Source organism: Oryctolagus cuniculus, chromosome 1 (assembly GCF_964237555.1).
Source record: "Oryctolagus cuniculus chromosome 1, mOryCun1.1, whole genome shotgun sequence".
NCBI classification, from domain to species: domain Eukaryota; kingdom Metazoa; phylum Chordata; class Mammalia; order Lagomorpha; family Leporidae; genus Oryctolagus; species Oryctolagus cuniculus.
In genome coordinates this window covers 137,871,902-137,895,537 of record NC_091432.1, presented here as the reverse complement: position 1 = coordinate 137,895,537, position 23,636 = coordinate 137,871,902, and the positions used below count along the sequence as shown (strand labels likewise).

The window sequence follows — 23,636 nt, the reverse complement described above, 5'->3', positions numbered from 1 at the left end:
CAGGAGCCCCTCGGGCTGGAGCAAGCAGGGACTGTAGCATCGTGGCATTGAACACACAGAAATGCCAGCTCCAATTGTCTGGTCTGCAAAGAGCCCCATGTATAGTTAGGATGGGAGGGGAAGGAGCCGACCCTCCAGGGGCGTGGTTGTCTCTAAATCCTTTTTGCGAGCCTGGAGGGACGCAAGCTTGAGAAGTCATCCTTTTTTTTTTTTTTGGTGGCAGCAATAGAACCAGTGGCCGAGTCTATGAAGATGAGCCCTGGGGTACTGTTTGAGTTCCTGGCTATTTTCCTCAAGGGCCTCAGTGTTTCAGTCTGCTTCCTGTTGCCATAACAGAATGCACGAGGCTGGGTGATTTTACAAGATAGAGGTTCACTTAGCTCCCGCGCTGGAGGCTGGGGGTCCACCTGAGCATGGAGCCAACATCTGCTTGGTTTCTGGTGAGGGCCCCTTATGGCTTCAGCTCATGGTGGAAAGGGGAAGGCATGTGGGCTTGTGCAGAAGAGAGGAGAGGCCGGAGTCCCACGATCAATAACCCGTTCCCAAGAGAAGGGCGCTGCTCTGCCCCTGGGACCCACATAGCTCCCACAAGGCCCCATCTCCTAACCCCGCCTCACCAGGGACCAAGCCTCAGCTGAAGTTTTGGTGGGGACAGATGCTGTTCCAACCACAGCAGTCATGTGTGTGCACAGGAGGGCAGCTGGAGAGCTGAGCTCTGTGGTCCTCCGCTGTGGCCGCTGGCGCTCCTGCAAAGGAAGCCATGTGTGCAGGGGTGTGCGAGCTGCCTGCAGATCTTTAGACACAGGGCCTGCAGGAGCTGTGGGATCTCTGCGGTGCTGGGACTGACGGAGGACTGTTGGCTGGAAGGGAGGAGAAGACTTGTGATATTTGATATAGTGTAGATGCTATGCAAATAGTTGTTATGATGTGTTGTTTAGGGAATAATGACAAGAAAAAGTCTGCTCAGGTTCAGTGTGGATTCAGCTTTGTTTTTGAGTATTTTTCACCTATGGTTGGTTGCACCTGTGGCCGTGGAAGCTGCAGATACAGAAAACCACAGAGATGGAACCTGTGGCCATGGAATTTGCAGATTTGGAACCTGTACATGTAGAGGGCAGATGATAATTTCCCCAAGATGCATAGCTAGCAAGAACCTGAGTGGGTTTTGCCGAAAGCCTCCCTCTTAACTACTAGCTGGCACTTGAATTCCCATCTTTAGTACTCTAACCAGGGGCCAGCACTGTGGCATAGTAGGCTAAGCCTCCACCTATGGGGCTGGCATCCCATATGGGTGCCGGTTCTAGTCCCAGATTCACCACTTCCAATCCAGCTCTCTGCTGTGGCCTGGGAAAGCAGAAGATGGCCCAAGTCCTTGGGCCCCTGCACCCACATGGGAGACCCAGAAGAAGCTCCTGGCTCCTGGTTTTGGATCGGCTCAGTTCTGGCCATTGTGGCCATTTGGGGAATGAGCCAGCGATAGAAGACCTCTCTCTGTCTCTCCCTCTCTCTGTAACTCTACCTCTCAAATAAATAAATAAATCTTTAAAAAAATACTGTAACCAAGGAAGCAGGAGAATCTCATAAGATTGTGTGTTTATTTGGTTGATATTTTTTTCAAATAATAGATAATGAACTAGAATTTCATGTTATAACATCACAGCACAAAGGAAAGGTTTTTTTTTTAAATGGCTTTGTTGAGGTCTAAGTGGCATATGATGAACTGTACTTAGTAATTAATTAATTTTTAAAAGATTTATTTATTTGTTTACTTGAAAGGTAGAGTTACAGAGGAGAGACAGAGATCATCTATCCACTGGTTCACTCCCCAGATGGCCTCAATGATAGGGCTGGGCAAGGTCAAAGCCAGGAGCCAGGAGTTTCTTCTGGGTCTCCCGTGTGGGTGCAGGAGCTCAAGGACTTGGGCCGTCCTCTGCTGCTTTCACAGGTGCATTATTAGCAGGGAGTGGGATCAGCAGTGGAGCGGCCACACTGGACTCGTTGCCCATATGGGATGCCAGCACTGCTTTGACATGCTGTGCCACAGCGCCTGCCCCTCAGTGTTTTAAAAAATGCAAAATTCGTTGAGTTTTGACTAGTGTCCACACCTGTGAGCTCATCACAGTCCACATAGCGAGTATCCTGGGAGGTTGGTGCCCAGTGTGGTGTTATGGGAAGTTGTTGACCCTTTAGAGCTGGGCATAGTGGGAGGTCATAGCGGACCCCCCTCTGTGTGGCTTCCTGTGCCTCTCACCTGGGCTCCATCATGTGAGGCCACCTGCCATGAGACCCTCACCAGAACTGAGCTGTTGCTGGCATCCTGCACTTATGCACTTAAACACCCAGAACTATGAACTAACTGGGCCCATTTTTCTTCATAAAGCTGCCGTGCCTCTGATATTTCATTATAGTAGCAGAGAACGGACTAAAACACTATGTTAATGTTTAATTCAGGCAGGGGGAGATTAACAATAACTAATTATAAGTAGAACAACTACAACAGCACAGTAACAAAACGAATGCCAGTGTGGTCTCTCTCAAAATATCTCACAGCACTGTAAATCTTAGCAACCTCAGCCTCTCATTTTTCCTTTCCCTTTGAAGTTGAGAACTTCCACATTTTCACGTAGAGGAAGCATTTCGACATACCTGCATGGCCAGCAGCACCACTCTTCCTCTTTGGGACCATTGTTAAATAAAGTAAGAGTGACTCAAACGCAAGCACTGTGATACCATTGTGACCTGATAACCGAGATGGCTACTGAGGGGCTAACGGGCAGGTGCACGGCGTGGATATGCTGGACAAAGGGATGGTTCATGTCCCAAGTGTGATGGAGCAGGCTTTCCTCACAACAATCAGAATTATGTACCAATTACTACTTATGAATGGCTTACTCTGGATTATTCCATTTAACATTTTTAGATGGCTGTTGACATTGGGTGGTTGAAACTGGCAAGTGAAACTTTGGATAAGCAGGGAAGACGACTCCTGGGAGCGCGGAGGCTGCCGGGACCCCTGACCTTTGGTACCTTCTCAGGTTCCCGCTTCCTGTGGAAGGTCGGGGGGCACTTCCTTCTGCAGCTGCCTGGAGGGCCCCAGCTCTGGGCGGGCCTTAGCGAGCAGTAGGAGAGATTTCATTTTAAAGGAAGTTGGGGTTTCACAGTCCTGTGGGCCTTCATGTTTGTTACTGAGAGTAGAGACTTCAGGCAGCTCATAAGTGGTCCGGGGCTTTTTCTTGTCTAAAAGCAGGTGGATGTGTATGGGGCATGCCCCCGGGCTTCCCAGGGCCCATTGTGCACATGGCTGTAGATTGTGGGCTGGGGAGGGAGTCAGGCCCTGTGACACCTGCATCCTCTGCTCCAAGACCCTGGACACACAGGTCAGAGAGGAGATGGGCCTGGGGAGCCCTGGGACTCAGAGGAGCCGGGAAACACCCCCAGACACAGCATGTCAAAGTGCCGGGGGGGGGTCTGCCCAGGGCAGAAACCACCCACTGGATTTGAGAACGTGGAGGGGGCTGGAGGGCCCTGGAGCAGGGGGCTAAGCCCTTTGGGGCTCCAGTGTACGATGGACCGTGGCTTGGTAAGCTGGGCCTGACGACGCTCCTGGAGCGTGTCCCCCGTCAATGCAAAGCATCACTGCGATCCACAGCCGTGATCCTGAGTCACCTGCCCGTCCCTGAGCATCATCTGGAACAAGTGTTCTCCTGGACCAAGGCTGGCACCTCTCCCACTATGCTGGGGATGTGAGCAGGCTGCCCCAAGGCTGTGCTGAGATGCACCAATGCGGAGGTGCCCATGTCCTTGAAAAGCATAACCACGCTGAACTATTTGGTTGTGAAAACAAAATTTTTTTTAAAAAAAGGATGTATTTATTATTTGAAATTCAGAGTTGTGGGCAGGATGGGGGGATCTTCCATCTGCCAGTTCACTCTCCAATTGACCCTGACAGCCAGGGCTGGGCCAGGCAGAAGCTAGAAGCCAGGAGCTTCTTCCTGGTCTCCCACATGGAAGTCAGGGTCCAAACACTTGGGCCATCTTCTGCTTTTCTCAGATAGGGAACTGTATTGGAAGCAGAGCAGCCGGGACTTGAACCAGCACCCATATAGGATGCTGGCACTGCAAGTCGCAGTTTTACCCGCTGTGTCATAATGCCGGTCATAAGAAGTGGAATTTTTAATTTTTGTTCTTGTTGTGAGCAAAGAACCATTTATATTTCCTTTCATGTGAGTTCTTTGCTCCTAGCCTTTGTCCATTTTTCCATTGGACTTTTGATTTTTCCCTCATTGACTTCTAATAAGATGGTTATCTCTGTGAAATGTTCACCAGGTTCTTTTAATGATTTATTTATTTAAAAGGCAGAGCAAGGGAGAGAGAGAGAGAGAGAGAGAAATTAATCTATTTTGTGGTTCAATCCCCAAATGACCACAATGGCTGGGGCTAGGCTATACAGAAGCCAGGAACCAGAAACCCCATCCGGGTCTCCCATGTGGGTGGCAAGGGCCCAAGAACTTGGGCCAGTATCTGCTGCCTTCCCAGGCGCATTAGCAGGGAGCTGGATTGGAAGTGGAGCAGCCGGGACTAGAACCAGCACTCTGAGATGGGATGCCTGTGTGCCAAGCAGCAGCTTAACCTGCTGTACCAGAATGCTGGCCCACCATGTTTTTCTTGTGCACAATTTTTTATTTTTTTTTCCTATTGAGTGTGTCAATATTTTCTATTATGGTTTCTGTATTTTGCATAAGCCTTCCACTCAAAGAGATATAAAAGAAAATCTTTCCCAGCTTTCTGTTTGTACTTTTATGATTCCATCAGAAATTCAATATGCATATAAGACAGGAGACAGGAACCTGACAGATATTTAGCTGCGTGCTCCCTCACGCACATGCCACTTACGTCCTGGCTAGCTTTCTCTACTGATAGGCAGTACCACATGTATCACGTAGATCACTCGTGTGCGTGCGTGTGTGTGTGTGTGTGTGTGTGTGTGACTGAGTGAAACTGATCTCAATTTGCTGTTAAATATAGTAGTTTGTTTGGTGCCCTTTCCCCTATTAGAACATAAACCCACCAGGGTAGAAAGCAGCCAGCTGATCTACTGTTCTGCTTTTCATTGTTTCAGTCTGTGCAAGCCCAGGTGTGTCCGTGGGCACGTGTGTGTGTGTGTGTGGGGGGGATGAGCCATCAGTGGTGAGATGGGTGAGTAAGGAGAAGCGGGTGCTGCATGATTCAGAGGATCCCGTTCTGTAGATCTGCATCCAATGGCAGAGTGAGCGTGTGGGAGGCGCTGGCTGTGGTGGTGAGAGTTTGGGGCTGGGTCGGGGACAATGGGGAAGTCGCAAGGACAGCAAGAGCTAGCCTCCGGGCAGCGCTGGCCCTGGTTACTTCCAGATGACCGTGGAGGGTGCCAAATGTTCCATTTTCACATTAGCTGAGCTCTGAGGTCAGGGATTTGGCTTAGCAAAATGAGGCCGTACTGAACAGAATGTGAGGGAACAATCTCTGTTATTAAAAACAGGGCAAAATTGGTACCTGGAACTGAAAAGGGGATTAAATGGAATGACACAAAGCTAAATAATTATTATTACGTGAACACACTGAAGCAGTACTGCTCAGTACATTGCACTGTGCTAAAACAGTGAGGGAAAATGAGAACGGTTATATTTAAAATTAGACTTTGGAGTTAAAGTCACTCATTTCAGGCATCTAAATATTGCCCTTCTGAATAGTTTGACAGGTCTCTGTTTCCATCAGAAATGGTGGAAATGAGGATCCACACACATGCGTTTCATTCGCACATTAGCAGTGAGCGCACACTGATTAGGAAGGGAGAGTGTGTTTCTGAAAAGAAGTCAGGGGGCTGGTGCTGTGGTGTAGCAGGTAAAGCCGCCACCTGCAGTGCCAGCATCCCATATGGGTGCCAGTTCTAGTTCCAGCTGCTCCACTTCTGATCCAGCTCTCTGCTATGGCCTGGGAAAGCAGCAGAAGATGGCCCAAGTCCTTGGGCCCCTGTACCTGCGTGGGAGACCTGGAAGAAGCTCCTGGCTCCTGGCTTCCGATTGGTGCAGTTCCAGCCATTGTGGCAAACTGGGGGGTGAACCAGCGGATGGAAGACCTCTCTCTCTCTCTCTCTTTCTGTGCCTCTCCTTCTCTCTGTGTGTAACTCTGATTTTCAAATAAATAAATAAAATCTTTAAAAAAATAATAAGTCGGGTTGGAGGATGTTTTTGGGGATTCTGAAGGTTTGCAAGGTTGGGACTTGTGTTGGGTACAAGAGCTCTGAGATGTTTCTGGAACTTGTCCCATTTGCAAAGTTTCAGGATGAAGGGTTGAGGCCCCAAATGTCCCCGGCGACTCTTGCCTGCCTCTCTGTGGGATGGCTTCCTACACAGACCGGCTTATTGCTGGCAGGGCCTGGTGACCCCTTCTTATGTTGATGTGTGGTCTCCAGCACCCTTCTCCGGGAGCAGCACCTGTAGGCCAGAGCTGCTGCCAAGCCTCGTGGCCTGACCAGGCTGAACACCGGCGGCATGGTGTGTGTGCCTTGGATAAGCACTGGTCGACAGGGAGTGTGCTTCCTCTGATGTGCCCTGCTGGTGGATGGGGGAGGAACGCCCCAGGGGAGATGTTCTGCCATCCAGTACCTCCCAGGCTCCTCCTGGCCCCCTCGGAGGCTTAGCTGCCGTGCCGAGCTAAATATATCACTTAATATACTGAGCACGGTGCAGACATCCATCGGACTGTTCTTTTTTTAATTAAATGGATGAAATATAGATGCTGGGGTTTATGTAATTCTGTAAAGAGATGACTTGACCTTCTGCAGTATGGAATTTTCTTTTAGAAAGTACTTGGGATGATACGTGATTGATCATTTTGAAAGAACCACAGTTAGAATATTATAATAAAATAAATAGGAGAATCAGAAACCTCAGAAACATTTCTTTCTCATTTCACTTTCTTCAAGTCACGATGAATCATAGTTTTCAGTGTTTCTGGCATCTGAACTTTTAGAAAAATACTTCCTCCCTCACTCTCTACAATGAATTGAATGGTAAATGTACACTTGTCTCAACCGTCTCTTGCCTAATCTGACAGTGACATATTTCTCTTAAAAGCACTGCATTGTGACGGTGATGATTTTCCATCGAGATGCTGGGAGCTGGTTTTGAGCTGTATTCAGAGTAGGACATTTGGAGAACGTTTCTGAGGACCCGTTATCTTCTTTCTCCCGCAGTGTGTCTCAAATCCCTGTTTGTCTTTCTCTGTGTTCTTGTGGTATCTTCTCCCTTCTCCACGTGGGGGTTGATTCTCCCAGCTCGGTTCTGGGCCCCTGACATGGAGCCCGCCTTCGCCCCATCTCCCCACCCTGCCTCGCTTTGAGTCCCAAAGCAGAGCTGTTTACTTTCAAGCATCCCCTTCCTTGTCAGCCACCCGCAGTTGGACCTCAGCAGCCTCCTGTTGCCTCCTGGCCTTCCTGGGCCCTCCTGGCCCTGTGGGGTCAGACGCCGGTGTGAGGGCTCTGCGCTGCCGCCCCGTCCCTTGACACTAGGGGCGCTGCCCTGGGGTGTGGCAGCAGCCTACCTAACCTGCCCTGTACACAGCCTCCTTTCTGGCTCACTTAGGTTTTCAGCTCAAGTTCTTCCCCTTCCAACCTCCCCGGATTTTATAATACAGATGCTCCTTACTTACCATGGCGTCCTGCCCTGCTAAGCCATCACTCCATTCAAAGCCGAAACTGCTGTGAGTGGAAAACGCATAGAATTCCTCGAGGCTCCTGCATCTCCTAGTTAGCCTCAACTCCTGATACATGCTCAGGACACTGACTCACTCTGCAGGTGGACATTGCCAGAGAGGGTGTGGCTGCAGGGCGCTAGCCCTGGGAAAGATCAAAGTTCAAAACACAAAGTATGGTTTGGTTTCTACTCAGTGTGTGCTGGCTCTCGGCTCTCACTCCATTGAAAAGTCAAGGACTTTAACTTGCACCTTGTTAAGCTGGGGACCATGTCTGTTTATAGCTGTGAACACTGGGAGTAACATCTAGAGGACCATACTTCTTTTATTTACAACCTACACAAAGGTTGTGATCTGTAGATGTGTGTGTTTTTTTTTTTTTTGGGGGGGGGGTGGTTCCTAAGCCCACACTGTAGCAATGAAGACAATGCCAGGAAGAATACATTGAGGGTGTTGCCTTTAAAACATAGAGTCTTGGCCGGCGCCGCGGCTCAATAGGCTAATCCTCCACCTTGTGGCACCGGCACACCAGGTTCTAGTCCTGGTCGGGGCGCCGGATTCTGTCCTGGTTGCCCCTCTTCTAGGCCAGCTCTCTGCTGTGGCCAGGGAGTGCAGTGGAGGATGGCCCAAGTGCTTGGGCCCTGCACCCCATGGGAGACCAGGAGAAGCACCTGGCTCCTGCCTTCAGATCAGTGCGGTGCGCCGGCCGCGGCGGCCGTTGGAGGGTGAACCAACGGCAAAAAGAAGACCTTTCTTTCTGTCTCTCTCTCTCATTGTCCACTCTGCCTGTCAAAAAAAAAAAAAAAAAAAAAAAAAAAAAAAAAAAAAAAACAAACACCATAGACTCTTTGCGACATTGATACAAATTACACTACTGGCACAAAACAGCACCCAGAAAGAGCCGGAATGTTGCCAGTTAGGGTGGCTCTTGCTTGTGCTCTGTGAGGGCTTGCTTCTGAGAGAAGTGGGAGACTCTCTGAATGGGCAGGGCTGTTGTCTGTGCTGGACTAAGCAGGTGGTTATTTCCTCTGGGTGTGCCAGTGGCGAGTGTCTGGGCCACACCATCCCTGCCCACACGTGATAAACACATCTCTCTCCCTGTCCTCCCAGGGAAGCCATCAGCCGTGTCTGTGAAGCTGTGCCTGGTGCCAAAGGAGCCTTCAGGAAGAGAAAGGTACTGGCGTGGGGGCTCAGCACCTGCCATGTCTCCCCCATGACGTTCCTCTCGTGTCACCATTCAACATCTTCAACCACAAAATTGTTCGCCATCCTCTTTGGGTGGCCTGGCTCTTGGCACCTCTAAAAGCAGTAAGAGCTGAGATAACTCTCCTGCACAGTGGGGTAGGGGGGCCAGTTGGCTGTCACACACAGGTCGGGCACCCTGCTTACTTCCTGTGGCTTAGATCTTGAAGATCTTGAAGTTTGTGGCAGTAGCCACAACATGGAGGACAAACACAACAGGCTCAGGCATTCCTCAGAGCCCCACATTCATGCACTTAATCATGGCAATTCTTGGTAGTAGACACCCTAAGATCTGGTTAACAGCTGGCTCTCGGGGTTGACAATTTATAATGCTAGATTTGTAGCATTTACCAATTTCTCTGGTGGCGATACTTCCCCTGGGATTTCAGGCTCTCACGGTGACATTCCTAGTTGGGTCCCCCTAGCTGTACCATTTCCGTAGACACTAATCACCTGAAAAGCACAGTGAATAGTTAATGCAGCAAAACGCTTAGGACATAATGAATGTTCAGTATTTATCTCTGTCTGTTAGATGCAATTTGGTTAATTGTGAGTTTGCATAAATTAATTTTTAATAACAGCTGTGTTTAATAGCCAGCTCATAAAATTCCTACAAATTTAATAATTGGCTCTCATTAGCTGGTACAAGCCACCACTGGAAATCCCCATGGTACCGGCAATAAAAATTGAAGTGCAAAGCAGAGAAGCTGTGATGGGGTGGGGTGGGGGGTGCTGAGATCAAGCCCAGCCCACCTGCTCCATTGGCTGCACGCTCATCCTGGAGATGGCTGGACCAGAAGAAAACAATATATGGATTAAGAGGAAGTACCAAAAAAAAATCTCTTAGTTAAATGTTGAATAAATACAGAACTAAACCCACTCACCTAGACCTTTCTATGCCTTGACTGAGTGGCAGGGAGAGTGGCCCTTAGAAATCTCTGAGTCTGCACATGGGTGTCTATCCTCGACTCTGCATCATTTGGGGGTGTCCTCCCTGGCTCTGCTGTGTCCAGAATTCTGGGCTGCTTCTGTCTTCAGAGCCTGGGGACAATTCGTGCATGGCCGAGGGGTTTCAGGCAGAGAGCGCTGGGCAAGCCTGAGCTGAGCCAGCCTGTGTTCTGCTCACCCCTGGGGGATATGGGACACCAAGTAAGCTGCAGAGCCCTGAATACAGCGACCCTGAAGTCATCTGGGAACAGAGATAAGGAGCCTTGTCTGTCAGAGCAGGTGGTGCTGGCAAGTCTTGGGGCATCCGCCTGGTTCTCTTGGTGAGAGTGGTAGAAACAGTGCCGAACCTCCCAGGAAGGGCCTGGGCACTTCTATTTTCAAACAGCTCCTTTAAGAGAGTTAAAAAGCAGTGTATGCCCGGTTAGGGGAAAGCATCCTAATCCAAGAGGAAAGGGTGTTGTGTCCCAAAGGACAGAGGGAGGCGTGTCAGTGGAGCCCGCTCAGGTGCCCGGGAGACGGCGCCTGGCTGGGAACCGCAGCATGCCGGTGCCTGGGACAAGGACCCTCCTGGCATGGTGGTGCAGACATCAGCTGGAGCCACTGTGTCTGCCCGTCCTGTGCTGGTGCCAAACCCAGCAGATTTAGGTCAGATGTTAGGGACCCTTCCCTTCAGCAGTGGGCGTGCTCCTGACCCCGTGGGGTCGCCCCATCCTCTCCACCAAGTGGTCCACTTTCGTATCCCCTCAGAGCTGGTGTCACTCTCAGGGTCACGGAGCCAGGCTGGCTGGCCCTGGCCTGCGGCACCTTCCCCCCCGGTTCCCCTACTGGGGACCCTCAAGAGAGGCCCTGCTGTGGCCCAAGAGCGAGCCTTTGCAATTTGCATATCACCTGTTCTGGCCTGTGCAGGTTGGCACAGGCTCTCAGTGTTCCAGCTCACCCTTTGTGCTTCCTGGGCTGCAGGAGGGAGGAGTGGGCAGTGGGAGTGCAAGGCCTGGCAGACACCCCTGGCCCCACCCTCGTAGCCCGGAACAGCTCAGAGGCCTCCAGTACATAACAGATTACATGAATGCTCTTTTGTTCTGCAGCCGCCCAGCAAAATGCTGTCCAGCATCCTGGGGAAGAGCAACCTCCAGTTCGCAGGGATGAGCATCTCTCTCACCGTCTCTACCGCCAGCCTCAACCTGAGGACGCCCGACTCCAAACAGGTGCGAGGGTGCCTGGAGCCCCGGTGGCAGGTGTCCTGCAGGCTGCTTGCAGCTTTGTGAGCCCACAGGGAATATGCTTGCTTCAAATCTCTGTTCTGTGAGCTTGGATCCTTGGATCCTTGAAGGATCCCCGCGGAATGATGGATGACCGCAGTTCCTTTCAATTCTACTGTGCATTCCCCCCCCCTTTTTGGGGGGAGAATAATGTATGAAATCATCAGCTTATTTATACCACGTAAAAAATGTGATGCATGAATTCAAGCAAAACTCTCTTTCTAGTGCCCTAGTTCCTATTTTTTCTTCTTTTGTATCATTTTCCCCCATTAGTTTTATAGACTGCATTTAATTTTGTCCCCTGTGACATGGGTGGCTTATCATGACCTAATTGACAGCAGATTTCTCTTCCCCTGGTGGTTCACGATGTGGGGGCATCTTCACAGAACTGTAGATGGGTGGGATGCGGCGTATCTCAGAGCTGCCCGAGGAGGCCCAGCCCTGACGTTCATCGAGGAGAGTTCTGTTGGGGGGGGGGGGGTGGTGGTTCCTGTGCAGTGTCTGTCTTGCAGGTTTCTCTGATCTATGTATCATTAGCTCCTGCAGCTGGAAGAATGAGTCTGTGAGTAGCTGTTCTGAAGGTCGAATCGGGCAGAGGCAGGAAAATGCCTGTGCCATGTGAAGGTGGGGGTTGGTGCGTGGATGCCTCAGGCCCTGTCCAGACCTCCGCACAACACACTCCTGCCCTGGGTTACCTTCTGCTGCTGGCGTATTCCTGTCTGTGGAGTCCACACGCCCAGGCCAGCTGGTAGACCTCCCAGCTGCACTTACTCCTCTCCCTGCCACTCAAGATGCTGAGATTCACTCTAGATCTGGTGTAGGACGCTGAGGCAAAGCCCAGGCTTTGTTTGGATGAAACTGGACACCACTTCTCCCTGGATCCTTCCATCTCCTGGGTGTCCCCGTGTTAACTCTTCTCACTGCTGGACAGGCCCAGCCTTGCACTTGCTGCTCGTGGGTGCTGCTCCTCTCGGCTCTGCACCCACACTTATGCCCACATCCATTCTTTTTCTGGACAGCTATGGGTCTTTTGCTTCTAGGAGCCCTCAGTTCTGCAAGGTCTTGTTTCCAAATTCCTCCACTCTCTCCTCTTTCCTACGTCAGTGAAAGAGAAATGAGCTCCCAGAAGGGGCGGTGAGGGTGAGCCCCTGTAGTGGGTGCTACTGCATCCTACAGGGCCTGGTGCGTGTGTCCAGTTGGCACTTTCTGGTTTGGGGGCAAGGGACTGAGCTCTAGGCTCCAGATGTCCAGCTTGGAAGACAAGGGCGCAGTCTGCAGCAGGCGGACCCAAAGCTCCCGTTGCTCTAGTGCTTCCTCCTGACTCCACAGAGCACATGGAGAGAGCAGAGAGAGCGCCCACCCACGCCACGGAGGTCCAAGTGGAAGAAGCGAAATGAAACCCATGCTGTAGATGACGGAGGCCATTAGCTTGAATTTCCTGGCCTGCTTTTGGCTTCCATCTTAGTCAAAGGGATTACATACAATCACACAGTAATGGTCACGTGTTGTTGTGTCAGCCAAATGCCAGGGGACTTTAAAATTTTGGTGAAAAAGATGAAAGGAATTTTTTGTTCGAAAATGTGCTGTTATGAAAAAAACATGCATGGATTTCTGAATTTTTGGCACCAAAATAAACTTGTATATATTTCTTGATTTTATAGCTACTTGAGAAACAGAGAGAGGAGAGAGAGAGAGAGAGAGAGAGAGAAGGAGAGGGAGAGAGAGTTCTCCTCTCCACTGGTTCACTCCCCAAATGCTCACAGCAACTGGGGCTGGGCCAGGCCAAAACTGGGAGCCAAACCCTCAGTGTGAATCTACTATGTGCATGGGCAGGCCCGAGTACTCAAGCCAGCACCAACACTGCCTCCCAAGATCTCCATAACAGGAAGCCGAAAGCTGGAGCCGGTGCTGGGCACCCAGCCCAGGCAGTCTCCTGTGTGACGTGGTGCTGGCATCCTAACTGCTATGCTGAAGGCCTGCTCCCCAGGCTTACCTTTGGGTCCATTTCCCGTGAACTTTCTGCAGTGCCCTCATGTGACCTCCACTTACTTATTTCCCACATCACAGCTTCCAGGTGAATTTCCAAACTCCAGTTTCAGAGCTGCCTTATTAGATGAACATTAAAAAAACAACTTTGATCATTATTTGGGAATTGCTTTCTTCCCTTGTTTTCCCAGGAGCTCTCTGCCCTGGCCTGGAGGCAAGACTTCAGACAGCTGCGGGGTATCTAGGATCAGTTGGATTCAGCTGGGCTGGGGCTGGGGCGCACACAGGCCACCCCGCCGGCCTCAGTGTCTCGCATTCACTTGCATACTCAGACTTTTCTGGACTCTGAAGGTTCGCAAGTGCCCACAACCAAAGCAGGCACTTCAAAATATCTTATAATTCAATTGTATTTGATTTCAAGTCTTGCAGGAGCTTGTTTAGAAAAATCCCCTGGCTGGCATGATGATAGTGAATTCTGCCTGCCTGAAGACAAGAGTCTAAGGGGATTATGCAGAAATAGACCTGGTTACATTAGGATATAGACGAGAGTTCTGCTCCTACCCCGTGAAATTTTCTTCAATGTCACTGCATTGTCTTTAAAAAGATAAAAATAGCATGGAAGACTTATGCAGCTTTTTAAATTTAGGGCAGCATTTAATTTACTCAGTGTCTACTAAATTCCTCTGTCCATTGCAGCTTATAAAGCTAATGGAAATTTTCCATTTTGAAATTAACTTGGAATGTCCTCTCTGGTTTTCGAATGGATAAATGACAAGAGTGTTTTAGATGGCACCGGCTTTGAATCGTGGGTGCCAGCTTTGTAATACATATGCACAAAGGGGATGGAGGGAGAAGGGCTGGACCACGCTCCCCACTCCCCCCGCCCAACCCCATCCTAGCTGCAGGATCTGTGTCGAGGCCCCAGTGTGATTTAGGAAATAGAAAGGACACATTTTAAATGTTTTTGCGTGTGGCTGTGATGTTTTCCTGGTGGAAGAGGTGTAGGTGTTAGGAGCTGGGCCTGGTCTTGGCGCCCCGGCGTCCTAGCACAGCCCTGCTGATCACCCGCCAGTTAAGGGAGCCTCGGAGCCCCTTTGGCTTCAGGCTCCCACCTGTAAAACGGGCTTACGCTAGTTCCTGCATCGCAGCGGCTGGTAATCTTAAATGAGCTCCCCCTGCCCAAGCTTGCAGGGGGGCGGCGGCTGTCAGGTGCGACCCCTTCTCACAAGCCATCCACTGTAGTTCCTTTTATGACTGCTGTTGTCACCAGCCTGCTGGAAAACCCGTCGGTTCCGATGGCCTGGTAACCGACAGCAACAGCTGCACAGGGTGATAACCGCACATTTGTTTCTCGTTTTGGGCAGATTATCGCGAATCATCACATGCAGTCCATCTCCTTCGCCTCGGGGGGAGACCCGGTAAGTGCTCTTGGACTCTCTTACTCTCCCCAGGAGTTTCTGAGAGGGGACCCCTGGCTTCCAAAGGGTGCTCCTCACAGCCAGCTGCGGCCACGTGTTCCCGGCCTGACTCCGAAGCTCTTTCTGGCTCTCATTTTTTGAGATGGGGGAGGGGAATGCCCATGACCAGGACCAAACTTATGCTTCATTTCATTAACTGTGGGCTGTCAGAAATCCTGGGGGCACTGGCAGAATAGCAAGGTGGCCCCCCCATTCTCAGGACTGCCGGGGTCTTCTCACCAGACACTCGGGGCTGGCCCTCCTCAGTGTTTTTTTTTTTTTTTTCTACTGGGCCTCCTCTAAGAGCCTCTGTTTTATATCTCAGGTCTATGCACAGTTTATTAATTTAGTTATTCTAATTTATTTGTAAATATTGAAAATTGGCATTTTTCTCCCCAAATATAACAGTTGTCTTTTTTAAAAGTAAATTTCTATTTATTTATTTTTATTTTTTTGACAGGCAGAGTGGACAGTGAGAGAGACAGAGAGAATGGTCTTCCTTTGTCGTTGGTTCACCCTCCAATGGCCGCCGCGGCCGGCGCATCACGCTGATCCGAAGGCAGGAGCCAGGTGCTTCTCCTGGTCTCCCATGGGGTGCAGGGCCAAGCACTTGGGCCATCCTCCACTGCACTCCCTGGCCACAGCAGAGAGCTGGCCTGGAAGAGGGGCAACCGGCACAGAATCCGGCGCCCCGACCGGGACTAGAACCCGGTGTGCCGGCGCCGCAAGGTGGAGGATTAGCCTAGTGAGCCGTGGCGCCGGCCCAAACAGTTGTCTTTTAACAGTTTGGTTGGCCGGCAAGGAAGGATTTGCAGAGAGAAACAGAAAAAGAGGCGGAGGGAGATAGACAGAGGCAGACACAGGGACAGACGCTGAGAGACATGGTAAGGGACAGACACAGAGACATAGGGACAGGAAAGCAGACTGAGAGAGAACATAGATTGGGATGAGAATGTCCCGTTTCTGTCCTTTTTTTGTATTTATTTATTTGAAAGGCAGAGTTACAGAGAGAGATGAAGAGACAGAGAGGGAGGGAGAGAGAGCGATCTTCCATCTGCTGGTTCACTCCCCAATTGGCCACAGCAGCCGGAGCTGGGCCCATTGGAAGCCAGGAGCCCACATGGGTGCAGGGGCACAAGGACTTGGGCCATCCCGGACTGCTTTCCCAGGCACATTAGCAGGGAGCTGGATTGGAAGTGGAGCAGCCGGGACTCAAACCGGCACCCACATGGGATGCCCACACTGCGAGGGCGGCTTCATTTGCTATGCCTCAGCACTGGCCCCTCTGCCCTGCTTCCAAAATGAAGCAAGTTGAGTAATAAGGGGGTTGGCTCCCCACATTTGATCGGGGTGCCACGATCTGACGTCACATCCAGTGTCAATATCGCTGTCTCTACCCTGTACTGTCCCCTCCTGCCTTGGAGAAGGGGCCATCTCCGTAGGCTCCTGCCCAGCCCTTCAGAGCAACCAGGCAGAAAGAACTCCATCACCAGGGAGCAGAGATCTTCCATCTGCTGGTTCACTCCTTAAATACCTGCAAGAACTGGCACTGGATCAGCCCAAAGTCAGATGCCAGGAACTCAACCCAGGTCTCCCAAGGGGATGGCAGACCCAACCACTTTAGCTATGCACTACTGTGCAGAAGCAAGAGGCTGGATTCAGAAGCAGAGCTTGGCCTTGAATCCAGGTGCTCTGATATGGGATACATTTGTCCCAGGCAGAGCCCTAACCACTGTGGCACACGTCCACCCTGGCTGTCTTCCTTCCTCATACTTAGAGTGTTATATTTAAAAGTGTCCCATGATGATTTTTCTTTTCTGTTCCTTTCTTTCTTATCCTCATATTTTCTTTGTGTCATTGTAACATGAAAGACCTCACTGAAATGCAGACTTAGAAAGTGGAAGTCTTCTGTCATCAAGCTCACCCAAGGCACATTGCTTAAGACTCCCATAAGTGCTTGTGCACCTGTTCTGTATGCCTGGTGCCTGTAGGCCAGGTACACCGGTACCACACTCACACAGATATCCAGACCTGTCCCTTTCCCTCTGTCTCTAGTTCTAAGTAGTTGGTTGAAATGCTAGTGTAATATGATGCTTGAAACCATAGATTCTTAAATTTGAAATGTAATCTAATTTGAAAAAAAAATAATGGCAAATATCATATATCTACATCAATAGTTCCTTGCAGGAACTTCTCTTAAGATTTATCTTCATGATAATTTTATGAATGGATATACAAATATCTAGATCATACTGTATCAGATACGTTGGTTTATGTTAACATTACTTTATTCTCCAAGATGGAATTTTTCTCAAATTTCCTCATTACCCCTCTATTTTTTTCTTTAAAAAGGAAGTGGTGAGTGTTTCTTACAAGTCATCTATAATCTTTTATATTTGTGTGATTTTTTTTTTCTGTCACAGAAAGTATCGTCACCCCAAGGGTCAGGAAGACCAGTCACTTTTCATCGTAACCAATCCATACTGATTATTAATACTACACTGTGCGTGAGACTCCATTCCAGGCTGATCTGAAGCCATGAGCATAGCACCCATTTCCGTTGCTAGATGTCTTAGCTAAAACCACTAACTTGAGAGTCTAGTACTGTTCTCCGGCTAAGTGCACATGTCCTTACTGCCTCTGGCCTCTGTTTCCCTATAGGAAGAAATATCAAACAAGACAGCCTGGAAAACACCATTAACCCCCTCCAAAAAACAGCAAACTCTAATTATAATCTGCCATTACTGGCAGTGTTAAAAGACCACCAAAAGCAATCCAGAAAAGTGGGCGGGCTCAGAGGGTTTTGGGAGTGAGAGCAGGATGACACCGGGGCAGAGCGAGCGCTTCCTTGCCCATCTTTGGAACTTTGCATGCTCACTGTGTAGGTGGGTGATGGCAAGAACATTGTTTTGAATCCTAATATACTCCTCCATTGTGCCAGAAAATGATCAAGAGTGACATCAGAACAGCGATGTCCTAGTTTGGCCATTGCCCAATGGAAAGAGAGGGACACGGCATGACTCCTTCCTGGGCCTCCTGCCCCAACTTTGATCTAGTGCAGAGTTTCTTAGAACAGAAAGGCATTTTTAAAAACAGAAAGAAAGAAAAAAAGAGTTTCCTATATACCATGAGTGCTGAATATGTTCAATATAAAATAAAGAGTAGACTCCCTGTGTTTATACTTCATTGAACTTTCAGCCCCAATCAAATTTGGATGTTAAACACAAGTAAACACTAGAAAGCCAGTTACATGCAAAGTAACATGAATTTGCTTCAATGGGAAAATGTTGCTGAAAAATTTCCAGTGTTAACATTTGTCTACTAACATGGGTGTCTGCATCATTCAACCCTTCCACTAATTTCTTGCATCCAAGCAAAAACGTCCATTGCTTGTCATTATGTACAAATGTGTCATCTGTTTGCTTCGAGTGGGGCAAAGGTATCTAACCCGACTCTTCCCTAGTTCTTTAAAAGCCTGGCACTCGTAACGTTGGAAACTAACTCTGAACCCGAGCACTGACATTGCATGCAGAACTGATGACCCAGGGGTCATCTCAATGATCCTGCATAACCTTGGCTTAGTTTTTAAAGTTATCAGGGAAACACAAAATTGAAAAACGGATTCTGGAGACATTGCAAACCCTGTGGGACACACCTGACCAACCCTAGGTTTCCATGGGTTTCAGGTGCTGTTGAAGGCACTCTTAGATGCTCTCTAAGGAGCCACCCACGTCTCAGGAGTCCAGGAAGGGCCTCTATGATTACAAGCAACAGCCCTTATTTTTGCCGGTAGCCTTAGATCAGTCCTCCATGATGGAAATGCCCAGAAACCAGTTTGACCAGTTTGGCCCTCCATCAATGAGCACAGCAGCCCTTAGTGGCCTGAATAACAGAAAGAGACAGCTTCCAGCAGCCCACCCTGGAACAAGGCCCTTGGTCACGGTTCCATCTCTCCGAGAGGGGCTCAATGAGCTCTCTTCCCACTGTCTGGGCTTCTTGGGATGTTGTGAGGTCCAGGGGCTGATGCTGGAGAAGTGCAGAAGTGCATGGCCGCACCTGCCAGCCTACAGTGCCTGCTCAGCCATGGTTGCACGCGCGCACACACACACACACACCCGCCCCTCTCTCATTGGCGTGTTATTCTAGAACACTGCTGAGAGAGAAGTGGACGTCCTCTCTGCTCATGGAGAGGGACCAGGAAGGAGCCTGCAACAGAGACCTGGGGAGATCATCAGTCACCTTGAAACCCTGGGAGTCAGTAACATTTAGGAAATAGCTGCCCAGATGGGGTGGAACTTGTCCCAAAAGCTTTGAGAAAATATATAAAACAAAACAAAACAAACCTCAGTTTTCAGAGAATACTCTTCTGCTTTCAACAATTAGGAGAATTAGTGGCTCCAATTGTTTAGAAGCTAAAATGCATGTGACTGTCAAAGCACCTTGTTAATATCCTCTTATCTTCTCTGCCCTGGTTCGGTGAGAAGGTGGGTAAGCACCTTTCATGGGGAAGGGTTGAGACTTCTAGGTAGAACCCAAATCATTTAAGCATCGTAAAGAATTAAATCCTTTCAAAGAACTCCTTGTCTCATCCACCCAATGGGAATGTGTTTGCAACCAACCGTAGAGCGTCCACTCTGGTTTTCTTCCAGAACACCAGCAACCTGTACCTGGCCAGCAATGCAGGTTTTGAGACTGTAGCTCAGCGATCTGTTTTCAGAAGCCATGCAGAGATTCTGATCCCAGCTCAAATCTGAGGACCCCTGCTGTAGACAGCGCTAACAACAGTGGTTCTGGACTTTTGCTCCCATGAAATCCTCTGGGAGCTTTTTAAAATTCCTTATGTCCAGGCCTCATGTCCAGACCAGTTAACTGAGATTATCTGAGTACTGGGACTCAGATGTCAGATTTTAATTTATATTTTTAATGATTTATTTATTATTTATTTGAAAGGCAGAGAGATATAGACATTTTCCATGTACTGGTTTATCCTTCAAATGCCTGCAACACCTGGGATTGAGCCAGGCTGGAGCAAGAAGCTTGGAATTCAATCAAGTTTTCCCACATGGGTGGTAGGGTCCCAACTACTGGGGCCGTCTCTGCTGCTTCCCCTGGTGTGCACTAGCAGGAAGCTGGATAGGATGTAGCTGGGTAAGCTGATAAGGATGTAGGCAGGCGACATCTGATGGCCATTCCCAAGGTCCACCCCTAGGTGTCTGTGTTTAGAAAGCTCCTTGGCGGATACAGCATTGCAGGGCTGGGTAGCTATCCTTCTAGCTACTCTAAGTGTGGCATGGGCATCCTGGGGGCAGGCTGAAAACGCAGGCCTCAGGACCCGCCCAGATGTGCCGAGTCAGGGTCTGCACGGCACAATGTCCCGCAGGACCCTGTCTGGGCTCTGTGTGAGAAAGCTATTCTGTAGGCAGGGCTGATTTGTCAGCCCTGTCAGTGATGGGGTGGGGGTGCTTACCAGCCTGTGCTTTGTGCACTGTTTCTGGGTAGGTTGTCTCTCCCTGCCATGAGTCACGCGACCTCTCGTTTTGCTTCCACAGGACACAACAGACTATGTCGCCTATGTAGCAAAGGACCCTGTTAACCGCAGAGGTAAGCCACAGTTGGCCCCTTTGATTTCTCATTTGTGCACAGCCGGGCTGGAGACTGTCGACCAGATGTCCCTCATTATCTCAGCCTCCTCCACCAACACGAGCACATGTCACATTGTGCAGTGGTGGACCCTGGGGACTGGCAAGGGCACTTGGCTCCGTTAGGAGATGCTGCACATCGAACCACACCCGTGTCCAGAGGACCACAGCTTTCTCCCCTGGCTTACTCATGAGCAGGTCCTGGTCACTCTCTGAAAATGGCCTTGGCTATACCTGGAAGAATCAATACCTGCCTGTCCTCCTGCCCGCTCCAGCACCTCGTGTGAGCCTATGGCCAGCAGTCACCAGAGCCATCCCACACTTCCCTGCCGTCTGCTAGTGCCCATGGTCCAAGCTCAAGGTGTTCTCTCCTTAAGCCCCTTTAAGTTTCCAGGGCATCAGACACAGGCTGGATGGAGAATCATTGGCAAAAATCAGTCTATTGGATGGTAACACACCTGGGGTTGGGGGGCTGACCACAGGTAAAGCACCTGGGATGTCAGACACTTCCACTGCCTCCCCAGGTACATTAGCATAGAGCTGGGTCAGAGATGGGGCAGCCAGCACTCGAAGCAGCACTCGTATGGGATGCGGGCATTGCAGGTCACAGCTTAACCTACCACACCGCAACACCAGCCCCAACGACCCTATTTCTAAATAAGGTCACAAATGAAGTCCTGGGAATTAGGTCTCTAATGTATTTGGAGGAGGCAATTCTGCCCCTGACATAGGCCAAATCTTTTAATGGTCCAAGGGTCCCACCACGTTGGGAAAAGCTGGGGAAGGGAGGGGGCGGGGGCGGGTGCAGCCATCCTGGGGTCAGCCAAGGATTGTCAGTCACTGACGTTCTTTTTCTATCATAGTTCATTTCAAATTAGCTTCAAGCAATCTGAGTTTGTTTGTTTGTGTTTTTTTTTTTAATACACTTTCTATTTTTTTTATTTTATTTATTTATTTATTTATTTTTTGACAGGCAGAGTGGACAGTGAGAGAGAGAGACAGAGAGAAAGGTCTTCCTTTTGCCGTTGGTTCACCCTCCAATGGCCGCCACGGCTGGCGCGCTGCGGCCGGCGCACCGCGCTGATCCGATGGCAGGAGCCAGGAGCCAGGTGCTTTTCCTGGTCTCCCATGGGGTGCAGGGCCCAAGCACCTGGGCCATCCTCCACTGCACTCCCTGGCCACAGCAGAGAGCTGGCCTGGAAGAGGGGCAACCGGGACAGAATCCGGCGCCCCAACCGGGACTAGAACCCGGTGTGCCAGCGCCGCTAGGCGGAGGATTAGCCTAGTGAGCTGCGGCGCCGGCTTTAATACACTTTCATAGCTCCTAGTCAGTGGTTCTCAAAATGAGCGGCATCTCAGAATCACAGTCTCAATGCGCAGGCTCCTGAGAGCAGGGGCCCAGGCAGCAGCATTTATGAGAGTCCCTCAGGTGATTCCAAGCCTGGAAAATGTGGCTTAGCTCTGGGCGCTGCACTGTAGACTTGAGTCATTTGACTTGGGGCCATCTAAAAGTATAGGTTACAGGAGCAAACCAAGACAATGCGCTGCCTGCAGTCCCAGGGGGACAGTCATAATGTTCAGGACCCCCTGCACAGGGCCTGAGCCTCAGGCTCCCCTGAGATCTTGATTAGCAGTGAGTTGTGGTTGCAAGGCAGGGCCGACCCAAGGCCTAGACGGGGGCGCTTGGTGCTTGTAGAGGTGAAACTCCCAGCAAATCGGGTTTGGCTGGACCTGCTCCTACCATTTTCTTTACACTTTGGAACTTTCATTACTACCCAGGAATTCTCATCCCCTGCAACCTTACAGATATATATAATTATATATATTATAATATATAATATATAGATATACATTATAGATATAAAATTATATTTTATAATACCACAACATATAATATATAATATTATGTTATAATTATGCATTAAATTATATATTATATATCATATTATATGTTTATGTATATATGTATATGTATATAATATATATTATATAGTATATATTATTATATATTATATAATATATAATATATTATGATTGCATAATATATAATTATATATTGTATACAATTATAAAATTACTATAATATATAATTATTATATGACATATACTGATATATAATTATATATTATGTAATATATTGCAATATTATATATAATATATATTACATAATTCTGTGCTTTCGATTTCAATTTAGTATTTTATTTATCTGAAAGGTAGAGAGACAGTGAGAGAAAGATAGAGACGGATCTTCCATCCATTGGTTCACTCTCCAAATGTCTACCGCAGTCGGAACTGGGCCAGGCTGGAGCTGGGAGCCGGGAGCTCCTCAGGGCGCCCACAGGAGTGGTAGGGACCCACGCACTGGAGCCATCACTGTGGCCTCCCAGGCTGCACATCAGCGGGAAGCTGTAATTGGCAGAGGCCCCGGCACTCCGATACAGGATGTAGGTGTGCCTACAGCTACACCAAATGCCTGTCCCGTTAGGCAGTTCTGAATGGGCTGACTCACAAGAGCAGGTACAAAATCACCCTCACGCTAGCCATGCAGCTGCATGCAAAAGGCACGTCATTTTTGTGTGGTTTACAAGCCCCAGCGTCCCCGATCAGGTGCTTTTTGGCGCTTGTTGGACTGAGACGCGGAAGGTCCTATCCTACACAGCGGTGATGCTGATAACGTGCAGGCAGAAAAGCCAAGGCATTCGGCTGGAATGGCGCCTAAGGAGTTTACTGCACTTGCCCAAGGTTTTCTGAAGAATAGGAGGTTCATGAATGGGCTTGAACAGGCCCAGGAGACACCTTCTCAGCCTTTCCGCATGGGCTCCAGCTTCCCCATGCATGCCTCCTCCGGCTCTTGGCTGCCCTTGGGTGTCCCAGTGCCCCCTTCCGGAGCACCTACCCCCAGTCATCCCGTCTGACCACCTGCACCGTGGTCTTGCTTCAGCTCCTCTATTGCCCATTGTCTTCATGGTGGAGTTAGTGGCCTAGGGATCACCACAAATGGACGCTTAAAACAACAGAAAGGAAAGGTAGGCACTGTGGTGCAGTGTGTCAAGACACAGCCGGCATCCCATATGGGTGCCGGTTCAAGTCCCAGCCGCTCCACTTCCCATCCAGCTCCCTGGGAAAGCAGCAGAAGACGGCCCAAGTCCTTGCACCCAGGTATGAGACCCAGGCTTCCTGACTTTGGCCTGGCCCAGCTTCACCCACTGTGACCATTTGAGGAGTGAACCACTGGATGGAAGACTCTCTCTCTCTCTCTGTAACTCTCTCTCTGTAACTCTGCCTTTCCAATAAATAAATGAAATCTTTTTTAAAAATGCAACAGAAAACAGAGAGCAGTTCTCTCATTGTCTGGAGGCCGAGCGGCTGCCACCTGG

At 49.6% G+C, this 23,636-nt stretch overlaps 1 protein-coding gene across 3 annotated transcripts in view; it reads left to right on the top strand.

Annotated features, from left to right (window-relative positions):
- SHC3 (SHC adaptor protein 3) overlaps positions 1 to 23,636 on the top strand; it is a 178,502-nt gene that overhangs the window by 94,159 nt on the left and 60,707 nt on the right. For all 3 annotated transcript variants that reach the window (XM_070065791.1, XM_070065785.1, XM_070065801.1), the window contains 4 exons: positions 8,839 to 8,902; positions 11,004 to 11,123; positions 14,528 to 14,581; positions 20,170 to 20,221. In XM_070065791.1, the coding sequence (XP_069921892.1) occupies positions 8,839 to 8,902; positions 11,004 to 11,123; positions 14,528 to 14,581; positions 20,170 to 20,221 (290 nt within the window). The remainder of the gene's footprint in view (positions 1 to 8,838; positions 8,903 to 11,003; positions 11,124 to 14,527; positions 14,582 to 20,169; positions 20,222 to 23,636) is intronic.